This window comes from Manis javanica, chromosome 2, assembly GCF_040802235.1.
Source record: "Manis javanica isolate MJ-LG chromosome 2, MJ_LKY, whole genome shotgun sequence".
Taxonomy (NCBI): Eukaryota; Metazoa; Chordata; class Mammalia; order Pholidota; family Manidae; genus Manis; species Manis javanica.
In genome coordinates, this window is record NC_133157.1 from 120,346,368 (window position 1) to 120,370,901 (window position 24,534).

Consider the following 24,534-nt stretch of genomic DNA (forward strand, 5'->3'; position numbering starts at 1 on the left):
GATTTTAATAGATGAATAACTGATGGAAGGAGGAGTTCCTTTATGACCAAGATATTGGGGGATACAGCTAGCACTTTGTATCGGTGAGAATACTTCAAATGGGAAGTATTAAGTGGGAAAAACAACCCCACAATTCTGTAGCCTAAGTCAGCAAAGGTTTGTCTCCTGCCCACACTGCATGCAGATCGGGGCCACCACTCCAAATTTCTGTTCCAGTTTTATTGCTGCATAACAAATCGTCACAAAGCTAGTGACATAAAACAATGGTCACTTTATTATGCTTGCAGATTCTGTGGGCAAGGAAGTTAGCAAAGCATCTTCTCACTTGGGGTCTCTTGTACAGTGCAGTTGCAGCCAGATGTGGCCTCCTGCAGACATGAGCGAGCTGATCACCCGGGAGAGACCCTCCTGTGGGTGCTGTCCACTGCATGGGGTTCAGATGAACTGTCTACCAGCCCAGTGGTCAAAGGGCAGTTGGACCTCTTACAACTTCCTGGCTGCCCCCAGAATGAGCATCTTAAGAGAACGGGTTGGGAACTGCATGGGCTTTTGTGACTTAGCCTCAAAAGTAACATAGTGTCACTTCTGCCCCATTAAGAACAAACGACTGGCCTACCCAGATTCAAGGGAAGGGGAAGAGACCCACCTCTTGTAAAGAAATTTCAGACATGTTTTTAAATTGCCTGCACCTGGAGCAGTAGCTGGCAGAAGGGAGCTCACTATGGAATCACACCCAACAGTCCGGCACGCTGGCATCTCTCGTCAGTCTTTGAGCGATACGGTCTGACCCCAGTAATGACAAGTTATGTTGGAATGAGGCCTCCTGTACTTGCTATGTATTTCTTACAAATAAGGACACAGTACTTCACATGGTACAACTTTTATTTTAAGTGAATTAGGAAGCTAAACATTTTCCCCCAAAGTCATACAATTAATAGAGAAAAAAATACAGGGTATTTATGTAGTTTTGAATTGGGGAAGGCCTTTCTAAACAAGATTTAAAAGCCAAGAAGCCACAAGAGACATATTTTAAATATTAGACTCCATAAAACTTTTAAATGTGTGTATAGGAAAAGATACCATAAATAAAGCTGAAAGCTAAAAAATAAAGTGGGTAAAGCATTTGCCATCTAAATAACAGACAACAAGTCAGCAGAGTAATATAAGCATAAAATAGTATGTATCTAATAGGACTGTTGCAAGGATTAAATGAGATTAAAGTACCCAAAGTAAAAATGCTTAATAACTGATAGGTTCTATCCATGCTTTTATAAAACGCACCTACAGATAATTTTTTTTAAATACAGCTAATAGAAAAAGGATATGAATGAGCAATTCATGGAAAAATATAAATGGCCAATAAACATATGAAAAGATATGTGGCCTCACTCTTGATTAAATACAGAAGAATTTACAATGAGATTTTTTTCTACCTTTAAGACTGTCAGTGTTGAAAAAAAATGCAATATTTCTGTGCAGGCAAAGAAGTAGGGAAATTGACATTCTTATTTACTGTTCTTTGTTCCTTGATAGGTAAGGCATTTTTTCCCCTCTGGGTTCTTTCAGGATTTTTTTCCTTATCTTTGATTTTCTGTAGTTTGAAAATTATGAGCCAAAGTATAATCTTTTTTGGCAGTTATCTTGCTTGGTGTTTTCTGAATGTCCTGGATCTCTGGTTTGGCGCCAGGCATTAATTTGAGGAAATCCTTCATCATTATTGTTTCAAATATTTCCTCTCTTCCTTTTCTAGTTTTTCTTCTGTATTACACTATCACACCTTGTAGCTGTCCCCAGTCTTTGGATATTCTGTTTTGTTTTTCAGTCTCTGCTCATTTCAGATTGGAGTTTCTCTTACGGTTCCCACTGCTGTATCTTCCAACTCAAATTTTCTTTCCTCAGCTATGTCCTGTCTACTCATAAGTCCGTCAAAGGCTTTCTTCATTTCTGTTACAGCGTTTTTTATCTCTGTCATTTCTTTGTGGTTCTTCCTTGGGATTTCCATCTCTTTACTTACATCACCTTTCCTTACATGGTGTTCTACTTCATCAGAATCCTTAGTATATTAATATAGTTGTTTTAAATTCCTGGTCTTATAATTCTAACATCCCTGCCATGTCTGGTTCTGATGCTTGCTGTCTTTTCTAGCTGTGGTTTTGGCTTTTAGTATGCCTTGTAATATTTTCTTGATAGCCAGACATGATGTACTGAGTAAAAGGAGCTGCTGTACACAGGCCTTTAGTGATGGTGTGGCTAGGTGTACAGGGAATGTATCGTAGTATCCTGTCAGGTCCTAGTTCTTGGGGAGCCAGTGCCTCTCTGGACTGTGAGCTCACACATGCCTCTCAGCTTGTCAGTTAGGCTCTGATAGCACCCAGCAGGTTAGGCCTGGGTAGGCTAGTCTCCCCCCAGGGCCCACCTTGTTAAGGGGAACAGAGTACTTTGAAGAACTTCAGAATTCCTCTTCCTCTCCCACTTCCAGAAGCAGGGGGGAATTTTCCCCAATATTCACTATGGGGGTCTGATTTGGCTCTTGCAGGTAAAGCTCACAAAGTGTGGGAGTACCCTATGACTGGGTCCCCCTGGAGCATTTCAGTCAGATGTGTCCACACCCAGCCTCCAGCACCTCACTAACTGCAGTCAGGTTTCTTACCTGAGCCTTGGGTTTCCATCCTTAAGTCTCTGCTCTGGGAAGCCACAACTCCCTGTAGTCACGTCTCTGTCTCTCCAGCCTTGGGGGCAGCAGTCCTGTGTCCTCGCTTCTCTTACGGATCCAAGGAGAACTGTTGATTTTTCAGTCTGTTAGGATAGAGTGGTGACTTCCAAGCTCCTTATGTACAGAACAGGAAACTGTCTTACTATTGGTGGAGTGGAAATTGGTGCCATATTTAATATGACTCTTTTTACTTTATATTACTTCTTCATATTTAATGATCTACTAAAACTAAACATCTACATGTCCTTTAACCTAGCATTTCCCCCTTTTATACTGGCATGAATGCACAAAGATGTAATTATCAGAATTTTTTTGCAGCTACATTTTTAGTATAATAATAGTTAAATAAAAGATGATATATTTGTATGATAGAATGCTATCCAGTTGCTAAAAAGAAGTGAGGTAGCTCAGTATATCCTGATTGCTCAGTATATCCAAGATACATTATTAAATGGCAGGAGAAAAAAACAAAAAGGAATTTCAAAATGGTATGTGTAAGATTCAGTTTTTGTTTAAAACTTATTCATAGTAAAAATGAAAGCATGTTTAGAGAAGTAAGACAGTTTTAGAGGAATGTATACCAGAAAATCTATTGATTGCCTTTGAAGGGCAATGTTATAAGGCTGTTAGCATATATATTAATGACTTTGGTGTCTTTGGTGATGAATATGTATTTGATAATTAGGTGAAAATCTAAGAAAGAAAATAAGGAGGGACAAGCAAAGCTAATTGAGAATAATAGCATGGAACCAGTTGTTTCCATCACTTTTCCCTACATCAGGCAATAATGCAATACTTTCTGACTCTAAATATTAATTTACCTTCTGAGAATAAGGTGGTAGAGTGGGCTCAAATAGCTGGAAGACTTAAATCTTCTTATGTCTCTTGCTCCTTCAGCAGATGACAGCCATTAAGATGACAAGGGTTCCAAACAGAAATGTTTTACCAGTGAAATTTTTTTCACTTAGAGTTTTTTATTGTTAATCTAATAAAAATCTTTATTAGAAAAACTTTCCCCCTCTGCAGAGAAGCACTTCTTTGATTCTGTTGTGTCAGAATTAATGGTTTGTTTTACCCCAGAGATGTTTTACAACATTTATCTCTTCCATAAAAGGCTGACTAAAAATTAGATTAGTGGAACAGTGATAATGGTGAAAGTTATTTGACTCTGTTTATAAAATATGGTGTGTATCTACACTTTTCCTGCTTAAATAAATCTAATACACTCTGCAATATGGGCGAGTATAGACTAATAATTCTTCAGAGTTACCTGTTCTGTTAACTTCCTAATGTGACTAAATTCCATTTTCCAGTTACATCCTATTTTGGGTTTCTGGACCCAATCCCAGCATTGGGGTGGGGCAGGGCTTTCCCACACAATACAAAGCAGTTCTCCGACTCTAGCAGAGCATCTGAGAATTCAACTCAATTCTGACACTGTCTACCCAGAGATAGCATCAGATTGCACAGATAGGGGTCAGTCCTATAAGACTGCCTCCAAGCCACTCCCTGCCCTCCCACTTCAAGATGCCAGGCAAAAGCACGGTTGTTACCTGTGTTTCTGACCCACCAGCTACTGACTGGAGGGTCCTGTGACCCACTCCTTGGACTTCAGATGCTAATTCAAGTCCAGGCTGTCACCTGTGCTTCTGGCTGACAGGCTGTAAATCAGAGGTTCCCTGGGTTCTATTAAGTTGGTAGAGTGGCTCACAGAACTCAGAGAAACATTGTATCTACTGGATCACCAGTTGATTATAAAAGGATGTAACTCAGGAACAGCCAGATAGAAGAGATGCATGGGGTAAGGCATGCGGGAAGACAGGCAGCTTCCACTCTCCCCGAATCCCCACAGGTCCAACTGGAAACTCTCCAGAAGTTTTGGGTTTTAATGGAGGAGTCACTACGTAGACAAGACTGATTAACTCTTTGTCCAGACCCCTGCCGCTCTCCTCTCTGGAGGCCAGCGAGTGGGACTGAAAGTCCGAGCCCTCTAATCACATGGTTGGCTTCTGGCAATCAGCCCCATCCTGAGGGCTTTGTCACCCTTTGTCACCTCATTCACATAAGGTAAGACAACTTTAAGCTCTCATCACTTAGGAAATTCCAAGGGTTTTAGGAGCTGTCGGGCAGGAACCATGATCAAAAACAGAATCTATACAAGAAGTACATATTGGGTCATCTCAGTGAGCAAATAGATTGATATCTCTTATAAATCATTACATTATACATCCTAACATAGTTTTTTCTTCCCATGTATAATATGTTTTTCTAAGTGATTAATTTTATATAATAAATTTTTCTTGTTTTATCCTCTGCATTTTGTAACAGGAGTCCTGGAGGGGACTTGGGTACCAAAAAGAAAAAGAAGAAACAGAAGAGAAAAAAGGAGAAACCAAATTCCAGAGGCACCAAATCAGACTCTGCATCTGACTCCCAGGAGATTAAAATTCAGCATCCTTCAAAAGTGAGACCCCTGTTTGGTGTTCCCCCATGTGGTCCTCATGCATGTGAGTGGGTTTGCACCCTTAGTGTCCTATGCACCAGTGGTGTAGCTCTGGTTTGTTGTGACTGGGCCCTGAGTGGCACTGGTAACCGGAGGGTATTTGCAGCCTTCCTGAAACTGGCATGCTGTGCTCTCTGTATATATGGATTCTGCCTGCATTTTCTCCTTTCTCAGCAAATTAGTATGTGGGTTGTAGTCAGAGAGGAAAGTCAATGTGAGCCTTTAGGTTTTTTTTGAAGTTATGCTCAATATTTGATTATTTCAGTTCAGAAGACATTCACATTTTAATTTTTCTGGGTGTCTATCTAATTACCTGAATAGCACATCACCATCTTGCAGCAGATCTCAGCAGGAGCAGCTCCGGCTAAGTTCTACCATGACTCTGAATCCGACCAGTCTGCAGTGGCTCTTCTTAATTCCATTGCCAAATAGCTACTAATGATCCCCCTACAGAAACACCCATTTGAGACCAAACCAGAAGTTGTCCAGCTGAGCCCTGAGTGGGCAGAATGCTGGCCTCCTGTGTGTCTGGTGGCACAGATGGCAGGCATCTCTTTCTGTGGGGCCAACCTAGTCCTCCTGGCAGTAAACACAGGCCTTGTGTGCTGAGCCCAGGAAAGCACAGGGCCCTCTTAATGCAGGAAACTCATAGCAAAAAGAGGTAGAATAAGAAGTACAATGAAATAATGATTTTGAAGTTTGTAGCTCCAAATAACTTGTTACGGGTGATATGTGGTGTAAGGGAAAGGGCTCAGGATGCCAGGTGGGAGACCCGGGCTCGGTCCTGCTCACAAGCTGTGTGCCTTTGCACCATGTGTGCACCCATGTCCTCATCTGCAGAATGGGGGTGGTGCCTTCTCCCCAGCACAGGGTTGTTAGGAGGTTAGAGTTAGATCATTTTTATTAAATGGTTTGTATATTATAAAGCACTATATATACAGCAGTTATCACCACCACACAAGTTTTGTGGGGTTTAGATTTCTTATATAAATTTTACATTGTATTGCCTGAAGTGAGTCTGGCAGGCAGTTTTTGTTATTACCTGTTTTACATAAAGACCAGGAACCATTGAGAGGAAAGTCACTTGCTCCAGTTTTTCCCTAACTGCCCTTGTGGGGTGAGAAGAAAATGAAGTCTTTCCCTCTAGCTTTTCCACTGGGTTCTAGGTAGCAAGTGTTCTACCCATGCATAATTTCCAAGGTATCTCATGCAAGATACCCCATAAACTTGCAAGGTGTTTTTTCCACTTCTAAGTGTTGCTTTATTGGATAAGTGCGGTGTTATGTATGTGCTGTTATACTGCTTCCACCATGGCTTCCAGCTTCTGCCCTTCTCTGAGCCCAGTGACCTTGAGCTCTTACTCCGCTTGCTCTGACCACTTACAAGTAATCAGAGCTAGCCAAGGCAGGAGAACAGTTAGCATTATAGGGTAAAGGAGTCCTTTTCTTTTTTAACTGAGAATAAGTCATAGTCATTCAAATATGGGCTTTTCTCCGTCGCATTTTTTAAAACGGTCTCCTTTCCCTCAAGCTGAAGGCAGCCCTAGATGGCACTGTGGGTGATACTGGATTGTGCTTAGAGAATATTATGGTCTGCACTCAAGAACCAGAATGAAATCTCTGTCTGGATTCTTACAGACTTCTCAGTGGTAGAGGACTTAGACATTTTTTCCAGGGTATTACATTTGGAAAATAATGGGGAAAGAGTACAGCTGATGTTTAGTATTCCACAAGGAGCAGGTATGGAGGAAAAGAGGTGTGTCTGACTCTCACCTAAGGAACATAATAGTGGGAAGCTAATGCAGGGTTGAAATACATTCTCACTTTTCCTAACACAAACATTTCTCCCAAGTGGTTATCACTTTGGGAGGTGAATGGAGAGGTTTAAGAATTTATCTTAGATGAGTTTCCTTACTGCTTTGTCAACATGGATTTGAAAATTATGCTCACTTGAATCTGCTTTAGGAAAGTATTTAAATAGTGAGATTTCAGGTATAAATATTTCATGAATAGTCATTTTACGTAAAGACTGCTGAGTAGGTAGGGCTTCTTCTTGGAGTTAGGATACCATTGGCTCTTTTGGAACAAAAATGCTGATTAGTATTGGTTGCCAGATAACTTGAGCTTGATATGTTAGTGATAGAGGGTTTAATTCAAATATCAGGAAAGAAGAATTACCATGACAAATTCAGTGCAGGCACTGTAAGTACATTTTTGTGACACTGGGTTCTACTTTGCCTTTTTAAAGATAAATGGATGCCCATTCAAGCATTATTAGTTGAAATTCACTGTACTCTCAGTTCTTATTTAAGCTGCAGGTCTCCTAATAGATTGGTTTGTTGAGGGTTCAAATGGATGTAAATGTCATCTTGCTAAGAATCAGTTACTTTCATGTTAAGATTCAAATGAGACCCAAGTAAGAGAAATCTAAAAATACAATAAATTATAAACAATAATTTGTTAAATTAATATGTGTAACTGAGATATATGACCCTATGATTTATACCTCTATCAGAATTTAAAATAAAAGCCTATAAAATGTGTGATAGTCCTTAAATTTGTAAGTGGAGACGTGAAGACTCTAACGTGCCTCTAGTTAGGCTCTAGTACTTCATCCTTTAATCATTTTCATGGCAAGAATCCTCAGGAAACCCAGTGAGTAGAGCAACCACAGGACGGTCTATATGAAAGAAACCCATTTTGTACTGTGTCAAATGGGTACGCCTCCCAGGTGAAAGGATTTCCTCCAGAGCACAGACATCAGATTCAAAGTTGAGCCAGTTCTAGAGCTGCTGTTTATAAACCATTGAGGGGCAGTGGTACCTTTCCTTGATACCAATGGTGGTTTCACATACAGGAAAACCAGAGGGCCCTGGAATTCCTGCTAACCACTCTTGAACCACGTGAAGAGCATTCTTTGTGTGGCATCACAATCGTAAAACTTAACATTTTGCATAGTGAAAAAACTCAGGAGTTTCTATGTTCACTCCTATGTACTGTCATTTCAGATATAGTCTCATTTGCCATGTAGTATTATATTACTTGAAGTGTTTTCCCAAAAAATAGCTGGGCCATCTTCAGAGATGACAGGAATATTGCTTTGAGGAAAGAACTTTAGAATTCAAAGGTATTTTCAATTTTACAGACTGAGATTACGTTTTATTTGAAAGGAGGTTGGTTTCCACACTTGGGTAGAGAGAACAGTTCTGGGTCCTGAGAGTGTGAATTCATGAGGGAAACTGCTTGTTCTCATTGGAAGGTTTGTCTCTGGAGGGCATCAGGTCTCAGGGGAAGGCAGGCTGTGGTCTGGGAGGAAGGCATTCTTAGAGGTTTCTGTTCTTGATAAACTTCCTTCCCAGCTCAGCACTAAATTCAGATTTCTTTCTTTCTTCCTTTTTATTAATGAGCTAAAAATTCTCTTGTCTGCCTGGTTTCCATTCGAGAGGTTATTTCATTTGTCTCCCAATTGCTGCTGCAGAGCTCCACCCCTAACAATGAACCAAGGCAGGTAGCTGGCTGGCTGCTGTGTGACAGTGATGCATGTGTTGCATGCCACCCCTTTCTGCTGCTCTGCCCAGTGAGTAACGGTGAAGACCATTTGCAGATGGGTGAGAAGCTGAAGCAAAGGGTGGCCCGATTTACCTGAAACTCCCCAGACTATCAGATTCCTATTAAAACCAAAGAGTTTTGTATCTTTAACCTGATGTGTTTGCTCCTATTTTATAGGCTAGCATACTTGAGCCCAAGGCCCTGACCAGGCACAGAGGAGGACTGTTCGTCTTCCTGTGTCATCGTCTCCCAGGCAGATTCACGGGATCTGCCTGAGGGCCTGGAGTGGCGGCAGCCTCTCCATGTTACGTGACTATATGTCTTTGCTGTTACAGAATCCCACCATCCCAATGCAGAAGTTGCAGGATATCCAGAGAGCAATGGAGCTGTTATCCGCATGCCAGGGCCCTGCCAGGAATATTGATGAGGCCACCAAGCACAGATACCAGTTTTGGGACACACAGCCAGTACCCAAATTAAGTAAGCTTTTCTTCCTTTTTCCCCCCTTCAAAATACAAAGCTAGGTTAACAACAAACAAAACAACTACAAAAGAGACTTTACTTCACTTGTATAATTTGTTTATACATGTGATTAGATTAGAAATTTACCCCGAAGTGTTGTTTTTCTTCTTAAAAATATTGGGTAGTGACATAGGCTTTCAGAGACAACAATTTTAGTCTAATTCCTATCCCTGTAATAAATCCAGTTCCCCACACTCAAAACATTAGTGTATTAAAAATACATATAAAAGAGGGAGTATCCCTCACCCTTTCTTTTTTGCTTCTGAGCTTCAGAGTTGTTTTTCCTATACATAAATTTTTAGCAATCTCACATGTCAGTTATGCCAAAAGACAGAAAATTTGCCCTGTTAAATCACTGAAATAGAAAATTTTGTGCTATAAGATTTGAAACATTTGCCAGCAGTGTTAAATATTAGCAGCTCCATAGCATTCCAGTATAAAAAGGGAATCGGGACACCACATGAAGGCCTTTGTAAGGACCTTGGGTCACGCAGGCCTCATCCTCAGAGCTTTGCCTACTTGTCACATCTCACTGAGACTTTTACCACTTACGTGTCTGTCAGCATCATTTAATTGTTCCTCTTTCACGTTCTTTCACATTATTCAAAAAGAGATGATGCTTTAAGAGCCACAAAAATGTTTATGTAAATGTCTGACAAGCTAAACCCTCTGTTTTGTATTATGTTTGTAAAAATAGATCATATAATTATTTCTATGTTTTTATTTTTTGGTTATTCAGGTTTCCAGAAGCTGTATAATTTAAAGGATTAATTTGCCACCTGAAACTCTTACTAACCAATAACATACAAATAATCAATTTTATCACATAAATCATGGAACAGTCCTCCCTGTGCCTTCAAATAATGACTTTCCAGACTTTTTTGAAGTTACCCCCTCACCTCCCACCCATGCCCACCTCAAGCAGCTTAAAAAGCATGAGCTTCTAAGTGTGAAAGAAAAGAGTTAAACTTTTTCAGGCTCGAGAAAATGTGTTTGGTAGTGGAGGAAGACTCTCTGGAATGAGTTTACAGGATTTCAGATGACATCAAATTGTATGACCGTTATTTACAGGGATGTAGATTTATTGATCTGAATGCACTGGGTTTAACTGAATTCTGTTGGCAGGCTGCCCTGGGGACAAGAGAGCCACCTCTAGCTGGCACCTGACTCCAAGGTACCTCTTCAGGAGTTAGGACAGGTGCTCACCAAGTTTTGACCCCTCCCCTAAATCCTGGCAGGATTCTCCAGTTCCCAGAATAGCCATCCGCATCTCAGTTAAGGCAACACCCAGGTTAGTGGGGAAGAGGGAACTTGAGGTTGGGGAGACCACCTCTCTCTTTGTTCCAGAGCAGTGTCCCACTTCAGTAAACACATCCAGCTGTTCATTTCTGTGAGAGGGGCTGGTCCTCTTACGTGCTGCTAGCAAGTCCTTGAGCAAAGATCCAAAGGGACAGGGACCCTAAGGGAGCAGCTGGAAGTCGGGCTACTGGGGTGTCTTGAGGAAGCCTAAGATATTCATATGGAGATGAGCTGGTAGAGTAGAGGTTAAGTGCCAGTATAAAGGCAGGGATCAGAAAGAGAACAAGAGTCCCCTTGGAGTGGTACAAGCCCTGTGACTTCCACCTTGTAAAGAGGTCTGTGATGGGGAGAAACTGTACCAGGGTCATCTATTCAGCAGATATTGGGTTTTTTTTTTCCTTTCTGGATTTATTCATTCATCTGTTCATTTAATTGAGATATAACCGGCATACATTATATTAGTTTCTGGTATATAGCACAGTGACTCAATATGTGTATATCTTGTGAAATGATCACTACAATAAATCTAGTTAACATCCATCACTATGCAGTTACAGGATGTTTTTCCTGTGATCAAAACTTTAAAGATCAACTCTCAGCAACTTTCAAAGTTGCAGTACAGCATTATTAGTCACATGCTGTGTGTTACACCCCCAGTACTTATTTATCTTGTAACTGGAAGTTTGTACCTTTTGATCACCTTCACCCATTTCACTCACCTTGCACCCCTTACCTCTCTCTGACAACCACCAGTTTGTTCTTTATATCTGTAAGTTATTTTTTGTTTTTCATTTTTTTATAATGCCACATTTAAGTGAAATCATGCTGTGTTTATCTTTCTCTGTCTGACTTTATTTCACTTAGCATAATGCACTGAAGGTCCATCCATGTTGTTAAAAATGGCAAGATTTCATTCTCTTTTTATGGCTAAGTAGTATTTAGCAGACATTCACTGAGTGCCTATTATTACGCTCCAGCCCTTGGGTGGGGTACTGGGGAAGCAGTGGTGGAAAAGTAGGATAAATGGTGGCCAGGTAGACGGTAGAGAGGACATATTCCAGTCAGGGAAAAGCTGTAGTCAGGGAAAGATTTGAAAAAATTAATGTGTGAGCTCATACCTGAAAAAATGCAGGTGGCCAGCCACATGACAAGCAGGGCCATGCAAAGGGGACAAGGGCCTTGAGAGCAGAGGAGAGCCCCAAACTGGCCCTGAGCTGGGGCCAGCCTGCGGGAGGTGTGGGTGGTGGGAACCTGGGGAGCAGGGCAGGGTGGCTGTGCCGAGGCCAAGGTCAGGAACCTGGGTTTATCCCAATCACCTTGGGAAGCTGTGGAGAAGGAATCAGAAAAGGCCATCTTTGTGGAAATCACTAGAAACATTGATGACTTGACCTGCACAGACAGCAGTCCTGGTTGAGAAAAGTGGACAGTCCTGAAATTAATTTTAGATTTTGCTGGGAGGGGTGGAGGTCACTGCAGCCCTTTCTGCCCAGTTTGTTGAAATGCCAGATGCAAAATTTACATCCCTTAGGCTGTCCTCAAGCCTACATTATCTACAGTTGTGCTGCATTAATAATCTGTGATAACAGTGATTCTCCCCCATGACCTCGCTACCCAGACATGTCTGAAACCCAGAGGTATTTCACTCCAGAGGTGGCTGAAACAGTAGCATGTTTTAAAGATTACATTAAACCCAAGGGCCCAAAAGATTATTTTGTTTAATGTAAGAGACCATTTGGGATTATCAGAATGCTTTGTAATTGAATATTCTCTCTTTTTGTTTCTTCTTGACTTTTTCTCTCTCTCCAGATGAAGTAATAACATCTCATGGTGCAATTGAAGCAGATAAAGACAATGTGCGCCAGGAGCCATATTCCTTGCCACAGGGTTTTATGTGGGACACTTTGGATTTGGGTAATGCTGAAGTGGTAAGTAACACCTTCAGTTCAACACCTGGGTTCCCACAAAATTTTTTTTTTGGCTTCTGAGTTGGTTCTGAGCACCATAGATAGGACACTTGTTTGGTCTTGTAGCTCAAGGAGTTATACACATTGTTAAATGAGAATTATGTGGAGGACGATGACAACATGTTCCGGTTTGACTACTCACCCGAGTTCCTGTTGTGGTGAGTCTTGCCAGCCACATGTGCTGTGGGTGGGGGTGGCTGGGTTGACACGTGTGTGTGTCCCTCTATTCTGGACACTAACTGGTGCCTGTTTTCCTTGCCTACGTTGACTGCAGGGCTCTGCGTCCCCCAGGCTGGTTTCTTCAGTGGCACTGTGGGGTCAGAGTATCTTCAAACAAAAAACTAGTAGGGTTCATAAGTGCCATCCCAGCAAATATTAGGATTTATGACAGGTACGTATTAAAGCTTGCCCATGTCAGTTTTGATGTCTCACTTTTCCAAGAACTTCCGTTATAATAGGCTTTTTAAAGTGGCTTGATGCAGGCTGTTGATAGCGGTTGTATGAGTGTGAGGTGTATATGGGAACTCCCTGTACTTTCTGATCAGTTTTGCTGTAAAAACAATTAATTTTAAAAAGTTGGTCTTTGAACAACAACAAAAAAAGGGCAACTCTCTTTATCTCTGTCTACCTATATCTCTTTTTCTCTCTCTGCCTCTCATCTCATACATGTACACAAGTACATTTTATGTACATATATGCACACACACATACTCATGTATATATGTGTGTATCAGAATAAATCTATAGGCAGATATTTCATATTTATTTTTGGGATAAGAAAATCACTTAAAAAAATTTAGGAGGAATTTTTTTAAATCTTTCAATCCATAGGTTAAGTATGTTACATTTTTGCTCTGTATCTCTAGCCCAGGAAGTCCAAGACACAGCTATGAAAGTCAAGGACTAACACATCATAGATCTGTTTACCTTCCAGTATACTGGGTTAGCTTATTTGCTGCTAAAAAGCATTTGATGTGAAAGATGCCTCGTGCCAAACAAAATGCGTGCCTGTTTGGTCCCAGAGCAGGAGATGGACTTTGATGCTCTGAAGTTTCAGTTTACCTCAGAAAGGCACCAGCTTGGGGCTGGTCAAGGCACGTCTCAGGGATCCTGGGGATTGTATTGTATTCCTAACAACATCTTATTTGATACTGCATCTGAGTGACCCAGTTATTGCCATAATTGTATACATTACAGGAAAAAATTTTTTAGAAACTTTGAGGCACATATAATCCAGTTTCTAAACTGAAAACTTAACAAAAGAACAAAGTCCTAAGATTTACCTAATGAGGGAGTTGGTATCTCCATGTGCTCATGTTATAAGCATCATTTTGGGGAAGTGTGGGGAACAGTATATCAATCTCAATGTGTGAATGTCTAAGTGATAGAAATTCATTTTTAAGTATTGTGTTAAAGGAGGTCTTTCAGTTTCTTATACTTTGAAATTTACGGGTGTTATTTTTTTTAGTGTTTTCATCTTACATTCTAATTTTTGATGGCTTTCTCAGTGTGAAGAAGATGGTTGAAATCAACTTTCTTTGTGTTCATAAGAAATTGAGATCAAAACGGGTAGCCCCAGTGTTAATTCGAGAAATAACTAGAAGAGTGAACCTGGAAGGGATTTTTCAGGCTGTTTATACCGCCGGAGTAGTTCTTCCTAAGCCAGTGGCCACGTGCAGGTAACAGCACCACATCCTCACCCCACATCTACCTTCCCCTGGCCCGTGGAGCCTCTCTGCCAGGTCCCCAGGAGTGTGACTCTCCCCACAGATCTTGGGGATTGTGGCTTAGCCACAATTACGTTGTTGTGGGTAGCAGAGACAAGAACCAAGCACCACAGCCCAGTGTTCTTTGAGTACCGTACAGCCCCTCGGTGATAAAGGCTTTTCACGTCTTCCTGCTAATGGGCTGGATCTGTATTTCTGTGTCTCTCCCATTTGAAAGGCCAGAGCTGTCACTAACCTGGGGCGCCCAGGGCACTGTGGTCTTGAAACGTCCAGTGCAGTGCATCTTCCTTCCTCCCTCCCTTGCATGTGGAGCACTGTTTTGTACCACAGTCTAGGTGCTAACCAGGAACTGCTCCAAAAGCTTAATGGCATCGGTTGAAAGGCCCCAATGAACTTATTTGCCAAAGTAAGAAGAAGGCTTAGACACTGTTTTTATGTCGTCATCTGCTCTTGTCAAGCTTTAAAACGTTAATCCAGTGAGAAAATGGTTTATCAGATGGTCGCTTGACTAACCTTTTTGTAAAGTATCAAAAAGAGTTTATCTCCCTCCACTATTTTTGACTCAAATAGAATGAAACTTCAGTTTAACATAATATGAAAAATAAAGCTGTAAAATTACTATCTCCTATTAACTTTTTCATAAATAAATAGAATAAGATTGCACAGGTATATTTTCATGTAAATCAGTCATCCCAGTACCTAAACTGAAATCACTCTAAGAAATTCAAACTAATTTCTCAAAAAGTTGTTTTCTTTGGTGTGCATTATATAAAAGAGAAGGCTTCTCATTCAGGAGGAATGTTTTCCTGCTTTTAAACTTTTTTATTTGCCTCTGTAGAATCAGCGATAGTCATGCAATAACTTGCAAACTGGGTATTATTAATACTTATTTGCAATTTTAAGATTCCTCTTTTCTGAAAGAGATAAAAGGTCACAAAGTGCCTAGGACCATAAGTAGGAATGCAGGACCGATTTTAGACATAAAAACAGCTGATAAAATAATTGCATAGGAAGAGAGCAGCATCCTCACTGCACCATGCCCAATGTAAGGGTTCATTAAATGCTTCTGACATAGCTGAGCTAAGACAAAGAGTGAAAGCTTGTAGAGTTAGAAACCAATCAGATTTTAAAACCTTTCTTGTATTCCAGATACTGGCATCGATCACTAAACCCCAGGAAATTAGTAGAAGTGAAATTTTCTCACTTGAGTAGAAATATGACTTTACAGAGAACGTTGAAGCTATACAGACTTCCTGATGTAAGTAAGAATGATTTGTAATTTTTCAAAGTTGTAATGATAGAATCTTATAATGTAGAAAAGAAGTATTTGCAGAATCTTAAAAACTGGCTCACATGCCTAAGGATGTGAATACGTAGCTAAAAAGACTGCAAAGAGCTGCTGGGCAAGAGAGTAGGGGAGCTCATTTGAAAATACAAGTTTGGGGTTTTTTTTTAAAGACTTCTCAAGTTCTTCAGTTGCAGTTGGATGAGATTAAACTCAAGACATGTACATTTGAAATTTTGACTATTTAGGTCTGTTACAGAAGATGGAAGAAAAGTTCAGGCTTCCAAAGATATTTTAACACAGTGGAACTCAGGAATATGGTTTAGTAGACAGACCCAGGGAGAAGAAATAATGTCTCATTAAATTATTATATTTGTAAACAAGCAAACTCCCAACATGGACAGTTGTCTCTTAATAGGGGAAAAGTTAAATATGCTTACCAGTCTTACTCTTCTTTGGGGCTTGGATAATATATTAGTTACTTATTGTTGTGTAACAGACTACCATAGACTCAGCATCTGAAAACACACATTCATTATCTCCCAAGTTCTGTGGGTCAGGAATCAAAGGGAAGCTTACTTGAGGCCTCTGGTTCTCATGAAGTTGCCATCAGGGTGTCAGCCAGGGCTGGGTCTCTTCTAAAAATGTGACTGGGTGGATCCACTCCCAAGTTCACATGGCTGTTGGTGGGCTTGAGTTTGTGCAGGCAGTTGGGCTCGGGGCTTTAGTACCTTGCTGGCTGCTGGCCAGACGCCTCCCTCAGTTCTTTGCCACACAGGATTCTCCACAGGGCTACTCACAACATGGCAGCTAGCATCATCAAAGCTAGGGACGAGAGTCTACAGAGAGAATCTGCCAGCAAGATGGAAGTTAGAACCTTATGTCATCAGTTCATGAAAGTAACATCCAGACCCTGTTGGCATATATCACTGGTTCAAAGCAGCTCACAGGCCCCACCCACACTCTAGAGGAGTGATCACAAGGGTGTGGACGCCAGGAGGCAGCACCACTGGGGCCCATCTTAGAATCTGTCTGCCGTACGTGGGGTCTTCTGTTTGAAGTTTTGATTTCATCAGAGCTGTTCTTCCTTATAGGTTGTTAGAAAGTAGTTTTAGTAAATTAAAAAAAAATTTTTATTAAGGTGTTATTGATATACACTCAGATGAAGGTTTCACATGAAAAGACAATGTGGTTACTACATTTATCCATATTATCAAGTCATCACCCATACTCCAAAGCAGGCACTGTCCATCAGTGTAGTAAGATGTGACAGACTCACTATTTGCCTTCTCTGAGCCACACTGTTTTCCCCGTGATCCCCCACACCATGTGTACTAAACATAATACACCTCAATTTCCTTCTCCCTCCCTCCCCACCTGCCCTCCCACACTCCTACCCTCTGGTAACCACTAGTTCCTTCTTGGAGTCTCAGAGTCTGCAGCTATTTTGTTCCTTCAGTTTTGCTTCATTGTTATACTCCACAAATGAAGGAAATCATTTGGCACTTGTCTTTCTCCACCTGGCTTATTTCACTGAGCATAATGTCCTCCAGCTCCATCCGTGTTGTTGTAAATGGTAGGATTTGTTTCTTTCTTATGGTTGAATAGTATTCCATTGTGTATATGAACCACATCTTCTTTATCCATTCATCTACTGATGGACACTTGGGTTGCTTCCCTATCTTAGCTATTGTAAAAAGTGGTGCAATAAATATAGGAATGCATATGTCTTTTTGAATCTGAGAAGTTGTATTCTTTGGTAAATTCCAAGGAGTGGAATTCCCAGGTCAAATGGTATTTCTATTTTTAGTTTTTTGAGAAACTTCCATATTGCTTTCCACAATGGTTGAACTAGCTTACATTCCCATCAGCCGTGTAGGAGGGTTCCCCTTTCTCCACATCTTCACCAGCATTTGTTGTTCTTAGTCTTTTCTATGCTGGCCATCCTTACTGGTGTGAGGTGATATCTTAATGTGGTTTTAATTTGGATTTCCCTGATGATTAGTGATGTGGCGCATCTTTTCACGTGTCTGTTGGCCATCTGAATTTCTTCTTTGGAGACCTGTCTCTTTATATCCTCTGCCCATTTGTTAATCGGGTTATTTGCTTTCTGGGTGTTGAAGTGTGTAAGTTCTTCATGTATTTTGGATGTTAACCCCTTGTCAGATATGTCATGTACAAATATATTCTCCCATACTGTAGAATGCATTTTTGTTCTGCTGACGGTATCCTTTGCCTTACAGAAAGTTTTTAGTTTGATGTAGTCCCATGAGTTCATTTTTGCTTTTGTTTCCCTTTCTCAAGAAGATGCATTCAGGAAGAAGTTGCTCATGCTTATATTCAGGAGACTTTTGCCTATGTTGTCTTCTAAGAGTTTTATGGTTTCATGACTTACATTCATGTCTTTAATCCATTTCGGGTTTACTTTTGTGTATGGAGTTAAACAATAGTCCATTTTCATTCTCTTTCATGTAGCTGTCCAGTTTTGCCAACACCAGTTGTTGAAGAGGTTGTCATTTCCCCATTGTATGTCCATGGCTCCTTTACCATATATTAATTGACCATATATGGTTGGGTTTATATCAGGGCTCTCTAGTCTGTTCCATTGGTTGATGGGTCTGTTCTTGTGCCAGTACCAAATTGTCTTGATCACTGTGGCTTTGTAGTAGAGCTTGAAGTTGGGGAGCATAATCCCCCCAGCTTTATTCTTCTTTCTCAGGATTGCTTTGGCTATTTTGGGTCTTCTGTGGTTCCATGTGAATTTTAGAAATATTTTCTCCAGTTCGTTGAATGTTTTTGGTATATTGATAGCAATTGCATTGAATCTGTAGAATGCTTTAGGCAGGATGGCCATTTTGACAATATTAATTCTTCCTATCCGTGAACACAGGATGTGTTTCCATTTATTGGTATCTTCTTTTATTTCACTTCCTTGGTTAGGTTTATCCCTATGTATTTTATTATTTTTGATGGAACTGTGAATGGAATTGTTTTCCTGATTTCTCTCTCTGCTAGTTCATTGTTAGTGTATAGGAATGCCACAGATTTCTGCTTATTAACTTTGTATCCTGCAACTTTGCTGAATTCAGATATTAGTTCTAGTAATTTTGGAGTGGAGTCTTTAGGGTTTTTTATGTACAGTATCATGTCATCTGAACACAGTGACAGTTTCGTTTCTTCCTTACCAATCTGGCTGCCTTTTATTTCTTTGTGTTCTTTGTGTTCTTTATTGCCGTGGCTAGGAACTCCAGTAGTATGTTGAATAGAGGTGGGGAGAGTGGGCATCCGTGTCTTGTTCCTGATCTTAAAGGAAAAGCTTTCAGCTTCTTGCTATTAAGTATAATGTTGGCTGTGGGTTTGTCATATATGGCCTTTATTATGTTGAGGTACTTGCCCTCTGTACCCATTTTGTTGAGCATTTTTATCATTAATGGATGTTGAGTTTTGTTAAATGCTTTTTCAGCATCTATGGAGATGATCATGTGGTTTTTGTCCTTCTTTTTGTTGATGTGATAGATGATGTTGATGGATTTTTGAATGTTGTACCATCCTTGCATCCCTGGAATAAATGCTACTTGATCATGATAGATGATCTTTTTGATATATTTTTTTAATCATTTTGCTAGTGTTTGTTGAGTATTTTTGCATAAATGTTCGTCAGGGATATTGGTATGTAATTTTCTTTTTTTGTGGTGTCTTTGCCTTGTTTTGGTATTAGAGTGAGCTGGCCTCATAGTTTTAGTAAATATTTTAACTTGATTAAGGGACTTGTGTGGAATGTAGCCATGTTCCTCTAGGCACAGTAAACTCTAGTTCCTTTTGTCCTTTGTCCAAATGTGTGTTTCTGAAATGCATGTAATCAGTAACTGTGAATTGATGTACTTTTTCAATGACAGGCAAGAATCAACTGATTGCTGATCTTAGGCAGAACTTAATAAGAGTATAATGAAGAAGTGAAGGAAAACAGATGTTGGAAATGTCAGGATCATTATTCTTGGGCCTCACAACCTGACAGAAGGATGTCAGACACTCTCTTCCCTCTGTCGTAACTGGCTGACATTCAGGGCTCAGACCTATGAACATATGCCTCTGACGCCATGGAGGGAGGAGATAAAGGTCAGAACAGAGGAAAATAAAAACCACAGGCAATGTGAGGAAGGAGGTCCTGCATGACCAGGGAAGAAGGAACAGCCATAGGGCCAAAAACAAAGGGAAATGGATAAAGGTGGGTGCACTGAAAATGGAGAAGCAGGAAAACGTTTGGAGAAGTCATGCTGTCAGTGCAATGATTCGTATTTACTGGCCGGTGCTCTCTAAGGCTGACTGCCAAAACCCAGAGCAACTGAGGGAGAGGCACACAGAAGCCATGAGACAGCGAGGAAAGGGGCACGGGACACAGCTAAAGGGGAAATAGCCCTGCAGTCCCCACTCATCCTCACTGTCCTCCTCACCTGTGTGAAAACATTCCGCTGTCTGGGAGCTGAAATAAAGACTTCCAGGAAGCCCACTATGTTCCCTACAGGCTAATGCTATCCTTCTCTGGTACCCAGGTTTCAGCTTATTGCACCTAAAGCCGTCTGGCTTCTGTGTAAGCACCCAATTCCATGCAGGTAGCCTAAAATGGAATGAAGAATAAGGAGTTTTAAATACCTATCATCATAGGTTTATTCAAGTTGACTAGCATTTGAGCTACTAAGAGTCTTGATTTGACTTTGCCCATCATTCTTGATGTTTTTGTACAAAGACCAGTGAACTCAGTTGTAACAAGTCGGTAATGTATCACTGGTCAGGCATTAGGTTTTCTCTCCCAATAAATTGAAGTTTATAAAGTACTCTCCTATATATTATACAATATATTCTCACAACAGCCTTTTGAACTTGGTATTTCTTACCCACATTTTACAGGTGCAAAGACCAAGGTTCATACAGGTTGACACTTAGGACAAGGGCCTCACTAATAAGTGGAGGACTTGGGATGCCAGCCCAGACTCCACGTGTCCCTGTTAGATCCCTGTTCTTCAGCCATCACCTCTGGCATGCCCCAGGGGTCACTACAGCCTGCCGATGACTCACTGTGCAGTCCTCAGAGTGTAAATGAAGGCAGGGAAGGATAATTGTTGAGGTCCAGATGGCTCTCACTTGCCTGTTCCAGCCTCCCTCCCACCTTTAGGTCAAAGGGGCAGAAAGGAAAATGAAGAGTAAATTAATGAAAAAAAAAGTGGGTAGAAGAGATGCAAGTACAGATATTAGAAATAGGAAGTGCACACCACAGTCACCTGGAAATCTGCTCTTGAGTTAGGAGCCGCACAATGCAGCATTTACCAGACCACCTCCTCCTCTCATGAGGGTCCAGATGGATGATAGCACCACTGGCAATCACTCTATTTAAGAACATTTTTGTACCATGAAGTGTAAAAAGAGCCTTACTGAACACCACTCTTGCTCTGTGGATCCATTCATTTTCTGATTCATCATTACGATTTCTGCTTACAACACCTGCTTCACATCTTCTGCAGAGACTTCTGAATATGAGTTAACATTTATTGTAGCCAGCGTCATGCTAGACATTGGACATCTGTATCTCATTTTTTATTCATAACAATCATAGGAGGATAGTCGTTATCCCCATTTCACAGAAGACGACATTGAACGCAAGTCTTTTAATCAGGACAGAACCATGCTGGAGCCCATACCATTAGCTACTGCTACCTAAATTACTAAGGTTTTCCAAGAGTGACACAGTTTCCTACCCTTTAAATCTTTGATTTGTTTCTAATTAGATGTTGAGCTTCCAAACAAACTTGGGATTTTTCTTCTCAGTACTCTTAAAGGTGAAGGAAGTTGAAGTAAATAAAAAGCGAGGGTCAGATTACTCTGCCAGCATCTTCCCTTGGTTGCAAGACTCACCTGTGAAGACATGGTAAGACACACAGGATGTTCTGGACTTAGGAGTAGTAGAAGGTTTCTTCAATCTTTAGCATCCTACTGCTCCTTTTATAATCAAATAAATAACCATGATCATTGCTCTCATCTCTACTCTGGAATCTTGGCTCTAAAACAGTTCACATCATGTAGTTTGGCAGAGAACAACATTGCTTGTGTCTTTTAACCAAGCTCTTGGATTTATTTCCTTATGCACTTCTAAGCAGATTTTACACAGACTTCAGTGTACAGAGTCTGAATTAGTTCACATTAGTTGAATCATGGGAGAGCAAGTCTGATCAAGATACAGTTTGCTTATGAAATTTTAATATTTTCTCAGTTACTGGAAATGTTACTTTGCTTTTTACTGAACTCTCAGAAAACATTACATCATTCTTTCTCATTATACCAAAGCTTACCATTTTTATCTAAGCTTAATGTCCTTCCCACCCCTTCCTGAAGACAACAACAGGTATAATTTGAGTGTTAATTTTACATTGTAACATTTATTGCATGCTTCTGTAGATTATTTTGGAGCATATGTGATCTGACTTCATGATGTTAGAAGCAAGTTTAAACCTTGAGATACATAAGCCATTGTTAGTCAGCAAAAGTAAATATTCTTCCCCTGTTTTCTGGGACCTTATATTTTTATAGTTGATGGAGTGTGATGTTCTTTTTTGCTTTAATGCTTATGTAAAAACTTGTTTGAAGTGCTTATAAATTGCCAGTTTATATACTTTATCCCTGCCTATTTGTCCAAATATGATTTGTTTTCTTCTTATGGCTGAATAATATTCCATTGTGTACCACTTCTTCTTTATGCATTCATCTTCCTTTATCTAAATTCTACTAACCATTATTCTGACCTCCAGAGACCCGAGATAGCAATTCTCAGAGTGTGGGTACAGAAACCCCTGGAAATCTGAGTCCCATTCAGGGGTTTGTGAAGTCAACACTGTTTTTATAATAACACTGAAACGTCATTTGCATTTCTCACTTTCATTATCTTAAAATGTATATGGAATTTGTGCTCATACATTTTTTTATTAAGGTATCATTGGCGTACGCTCTTATGAAGGTTTCACATGAAAAACAATGTGGTTACTACATTCACCCATATTATCAAGTACCTCCTACACTCCATTATAGTCACTGTCCATCAGCATAGTAAGATGCCACAGTCTCTACTTGTCTTCTCTGTGCTACTGTCTTCCTTGTGACCCACACACACACCATGGGTGCCAATCATAATGCTCCTCAATCCCCTTCTCCCGCCCTCCCCACCTGCCCTCCCCAACCCACTTTCCCTTTGGTAACCGCTAGTCCATTCTTAGAGTCTGTGAGTCTACTGCTGTTTTGTCCCTTCAGTTTTTCTTCTCTGTTATACTCCACAAATGACTGAAAGAAATCTCTTGTCTTTCTCTGCCTGGCTTATTTCACTGAACATAATACCCTCTAGCTCCATCCATATTGTTGCAAATGGTAGGATTTGTTTTCTTCTTATGACTGAATAATATTCCATTGTGTGTATGTACCACTTCTTGTTTATCCATTCATCATCTACTGATGGACACTTAGGTTGCTTCCATTTCTTCGCTATTGTAAATAGTGCTGCTATAAACATAGGGGTGCATATTTCTTTTTGAATCAGGGATCTTGCTTTCTTTGGGTAAATTCCTAAGAGTGGAATTCCTGGGTCAAATGGTATTTCTATTTTTAGTTTTTTGAGGAACCTCCATATTGCTTTCCACAATGTTTGAACTAATTTACATTCTCACCAATAGTGTAGGAGAGTTCCCCTTTCTCCGCCTCCTTGCCAGCATTTGTTGTTCTTTGCGTTTTGGATTTTGGCCATCCTAACTGGTTGAGGTGATACCTTATTGTGGTTTCAATTTGCATTTCCCTGATAATTAGCGGTGTGGAGCATCTTTTCATTCGCCTGTTGGCCATCTGAATTTCTTCTTTGGAGAAGTGTCTGTTCATATCCTCTGCCCATTTTTTATTCAGGTTATTTGCTTTTTGGGTGTTGAGGTGGATGAGTTCTTTATATATTTTGGATGTTAACTCCTTGTTGAATATGTCATTTTCAGATATATTTTCCCATACTGTGGGATGCCTTTTTGTTCTTCTGATGGTGTCCTTTGCTCTACAGAAGCTTTTTACTTTGATGTAGTCCCATTTTGTGTTCATTTTTTATTTTGTTTCCCTTGCCTGAAGAAATGTGTATGGAAAAAAGTTGCTTATGTTTATATTCAAGAGATTTTTGCCTCCTAAGAGTTTTATGGTTTCATGACTTACATTCAGGTCTTTGATCCATTTCGAGTTTACTTTTGTGTATAGAGTTAGACATTAATCCAGTTTCATTGTCTTACATGTAGCTGTCCAGTTTTGCCAATACCAGTTGTTGAAGAGGCTGTCATTCCCCATTGTATAGCCATGGTTGCTTTATCATATATTAATTGACCATATATGCTTCAGTTTATATCTGAGCTGTCAATTCTGTTCCATTGATCTATGGGTCTTTTCTTGTGCCAGTAACAAATTATCTTGATTACTGTGGCTTTGTAGTAGAGCTTGAAGTCGGGATGCATAATCCCCCCCAGCTTTATTCTTCCCTCTCAGGATTGCTTTGGCTGTTCGGGGTCTTTTGTGGTCCCATATGAATTTTAGAACTATTTTAGTTCGTTGAAGAATGCCATTGGTATTTTAATAGGAATTGCATTGAATCTGTAGATTGCTTTGAATCTGTAGGCATTGCATTGAATCTGTAGGCAGAATGGCCATTTTCACAATATTAATTCTTCCTACCCAAAAGCATGGAATGTGTTTCCATTTATTGGTATCTTCTTTAACTTCTCTCATGAGTGTCTTATAGTTTTCAGAGTATAGGTCTTTCACTTCCTTGGTTAGGTTTATTCCTAGGTATTGTATTCTTTTTGATGTAATTTTGAATAGAATTGTTTTTCCTGATTCCTCTTTCTGCTAGTTCATCATTCATATATAGGAATGCAACAGATTTATGTGTATTTATTTTGTATATTGAACTTT

General features: G+C 40.2%; 1 protein-coding gene across 2 annotated transcripts in view; it reads left to right on the forward strand.

Moving 5' to 3' along the window:
* Positions 1-24,534, forward strand: part of NMT2 (N-myristoyltransferase 2) — a 58,379-nt gene that overhangs the window by 14,983 nt on the left and 18,862 nt on the right. For both annotated transcript variants that reach the window (XM_037001687.2, XM_037001686.2), the window contains exons 2-8: positions 5,042-5,177; positions 9,100-9,244; positions 12,392-12,510; positions 12,616-12,707; positions 12,824-12,940; positions 14,058-14,228; positions 15,426-15,534. In XM_037001687.2, coding sequence (XP_036857582.1) covers positions 5,042-5,177; positions 9,100-9,244; positions 12,392-12,510; positions 12,616-12,707; positions 12,824-12,940; positions 14,058-14,228; positions 15,426-15,534 — 889 coding nt within the window. The remainder of the gene's footprint in view (positions 1-5,041; positions 5,178-9,099; positions 9,245-12,391; positions 12,511-12,615; positions 12,708-12,823; positions 12,941-14,057; positions 14,229-15,425; positions 15,535-24,534) is intronic.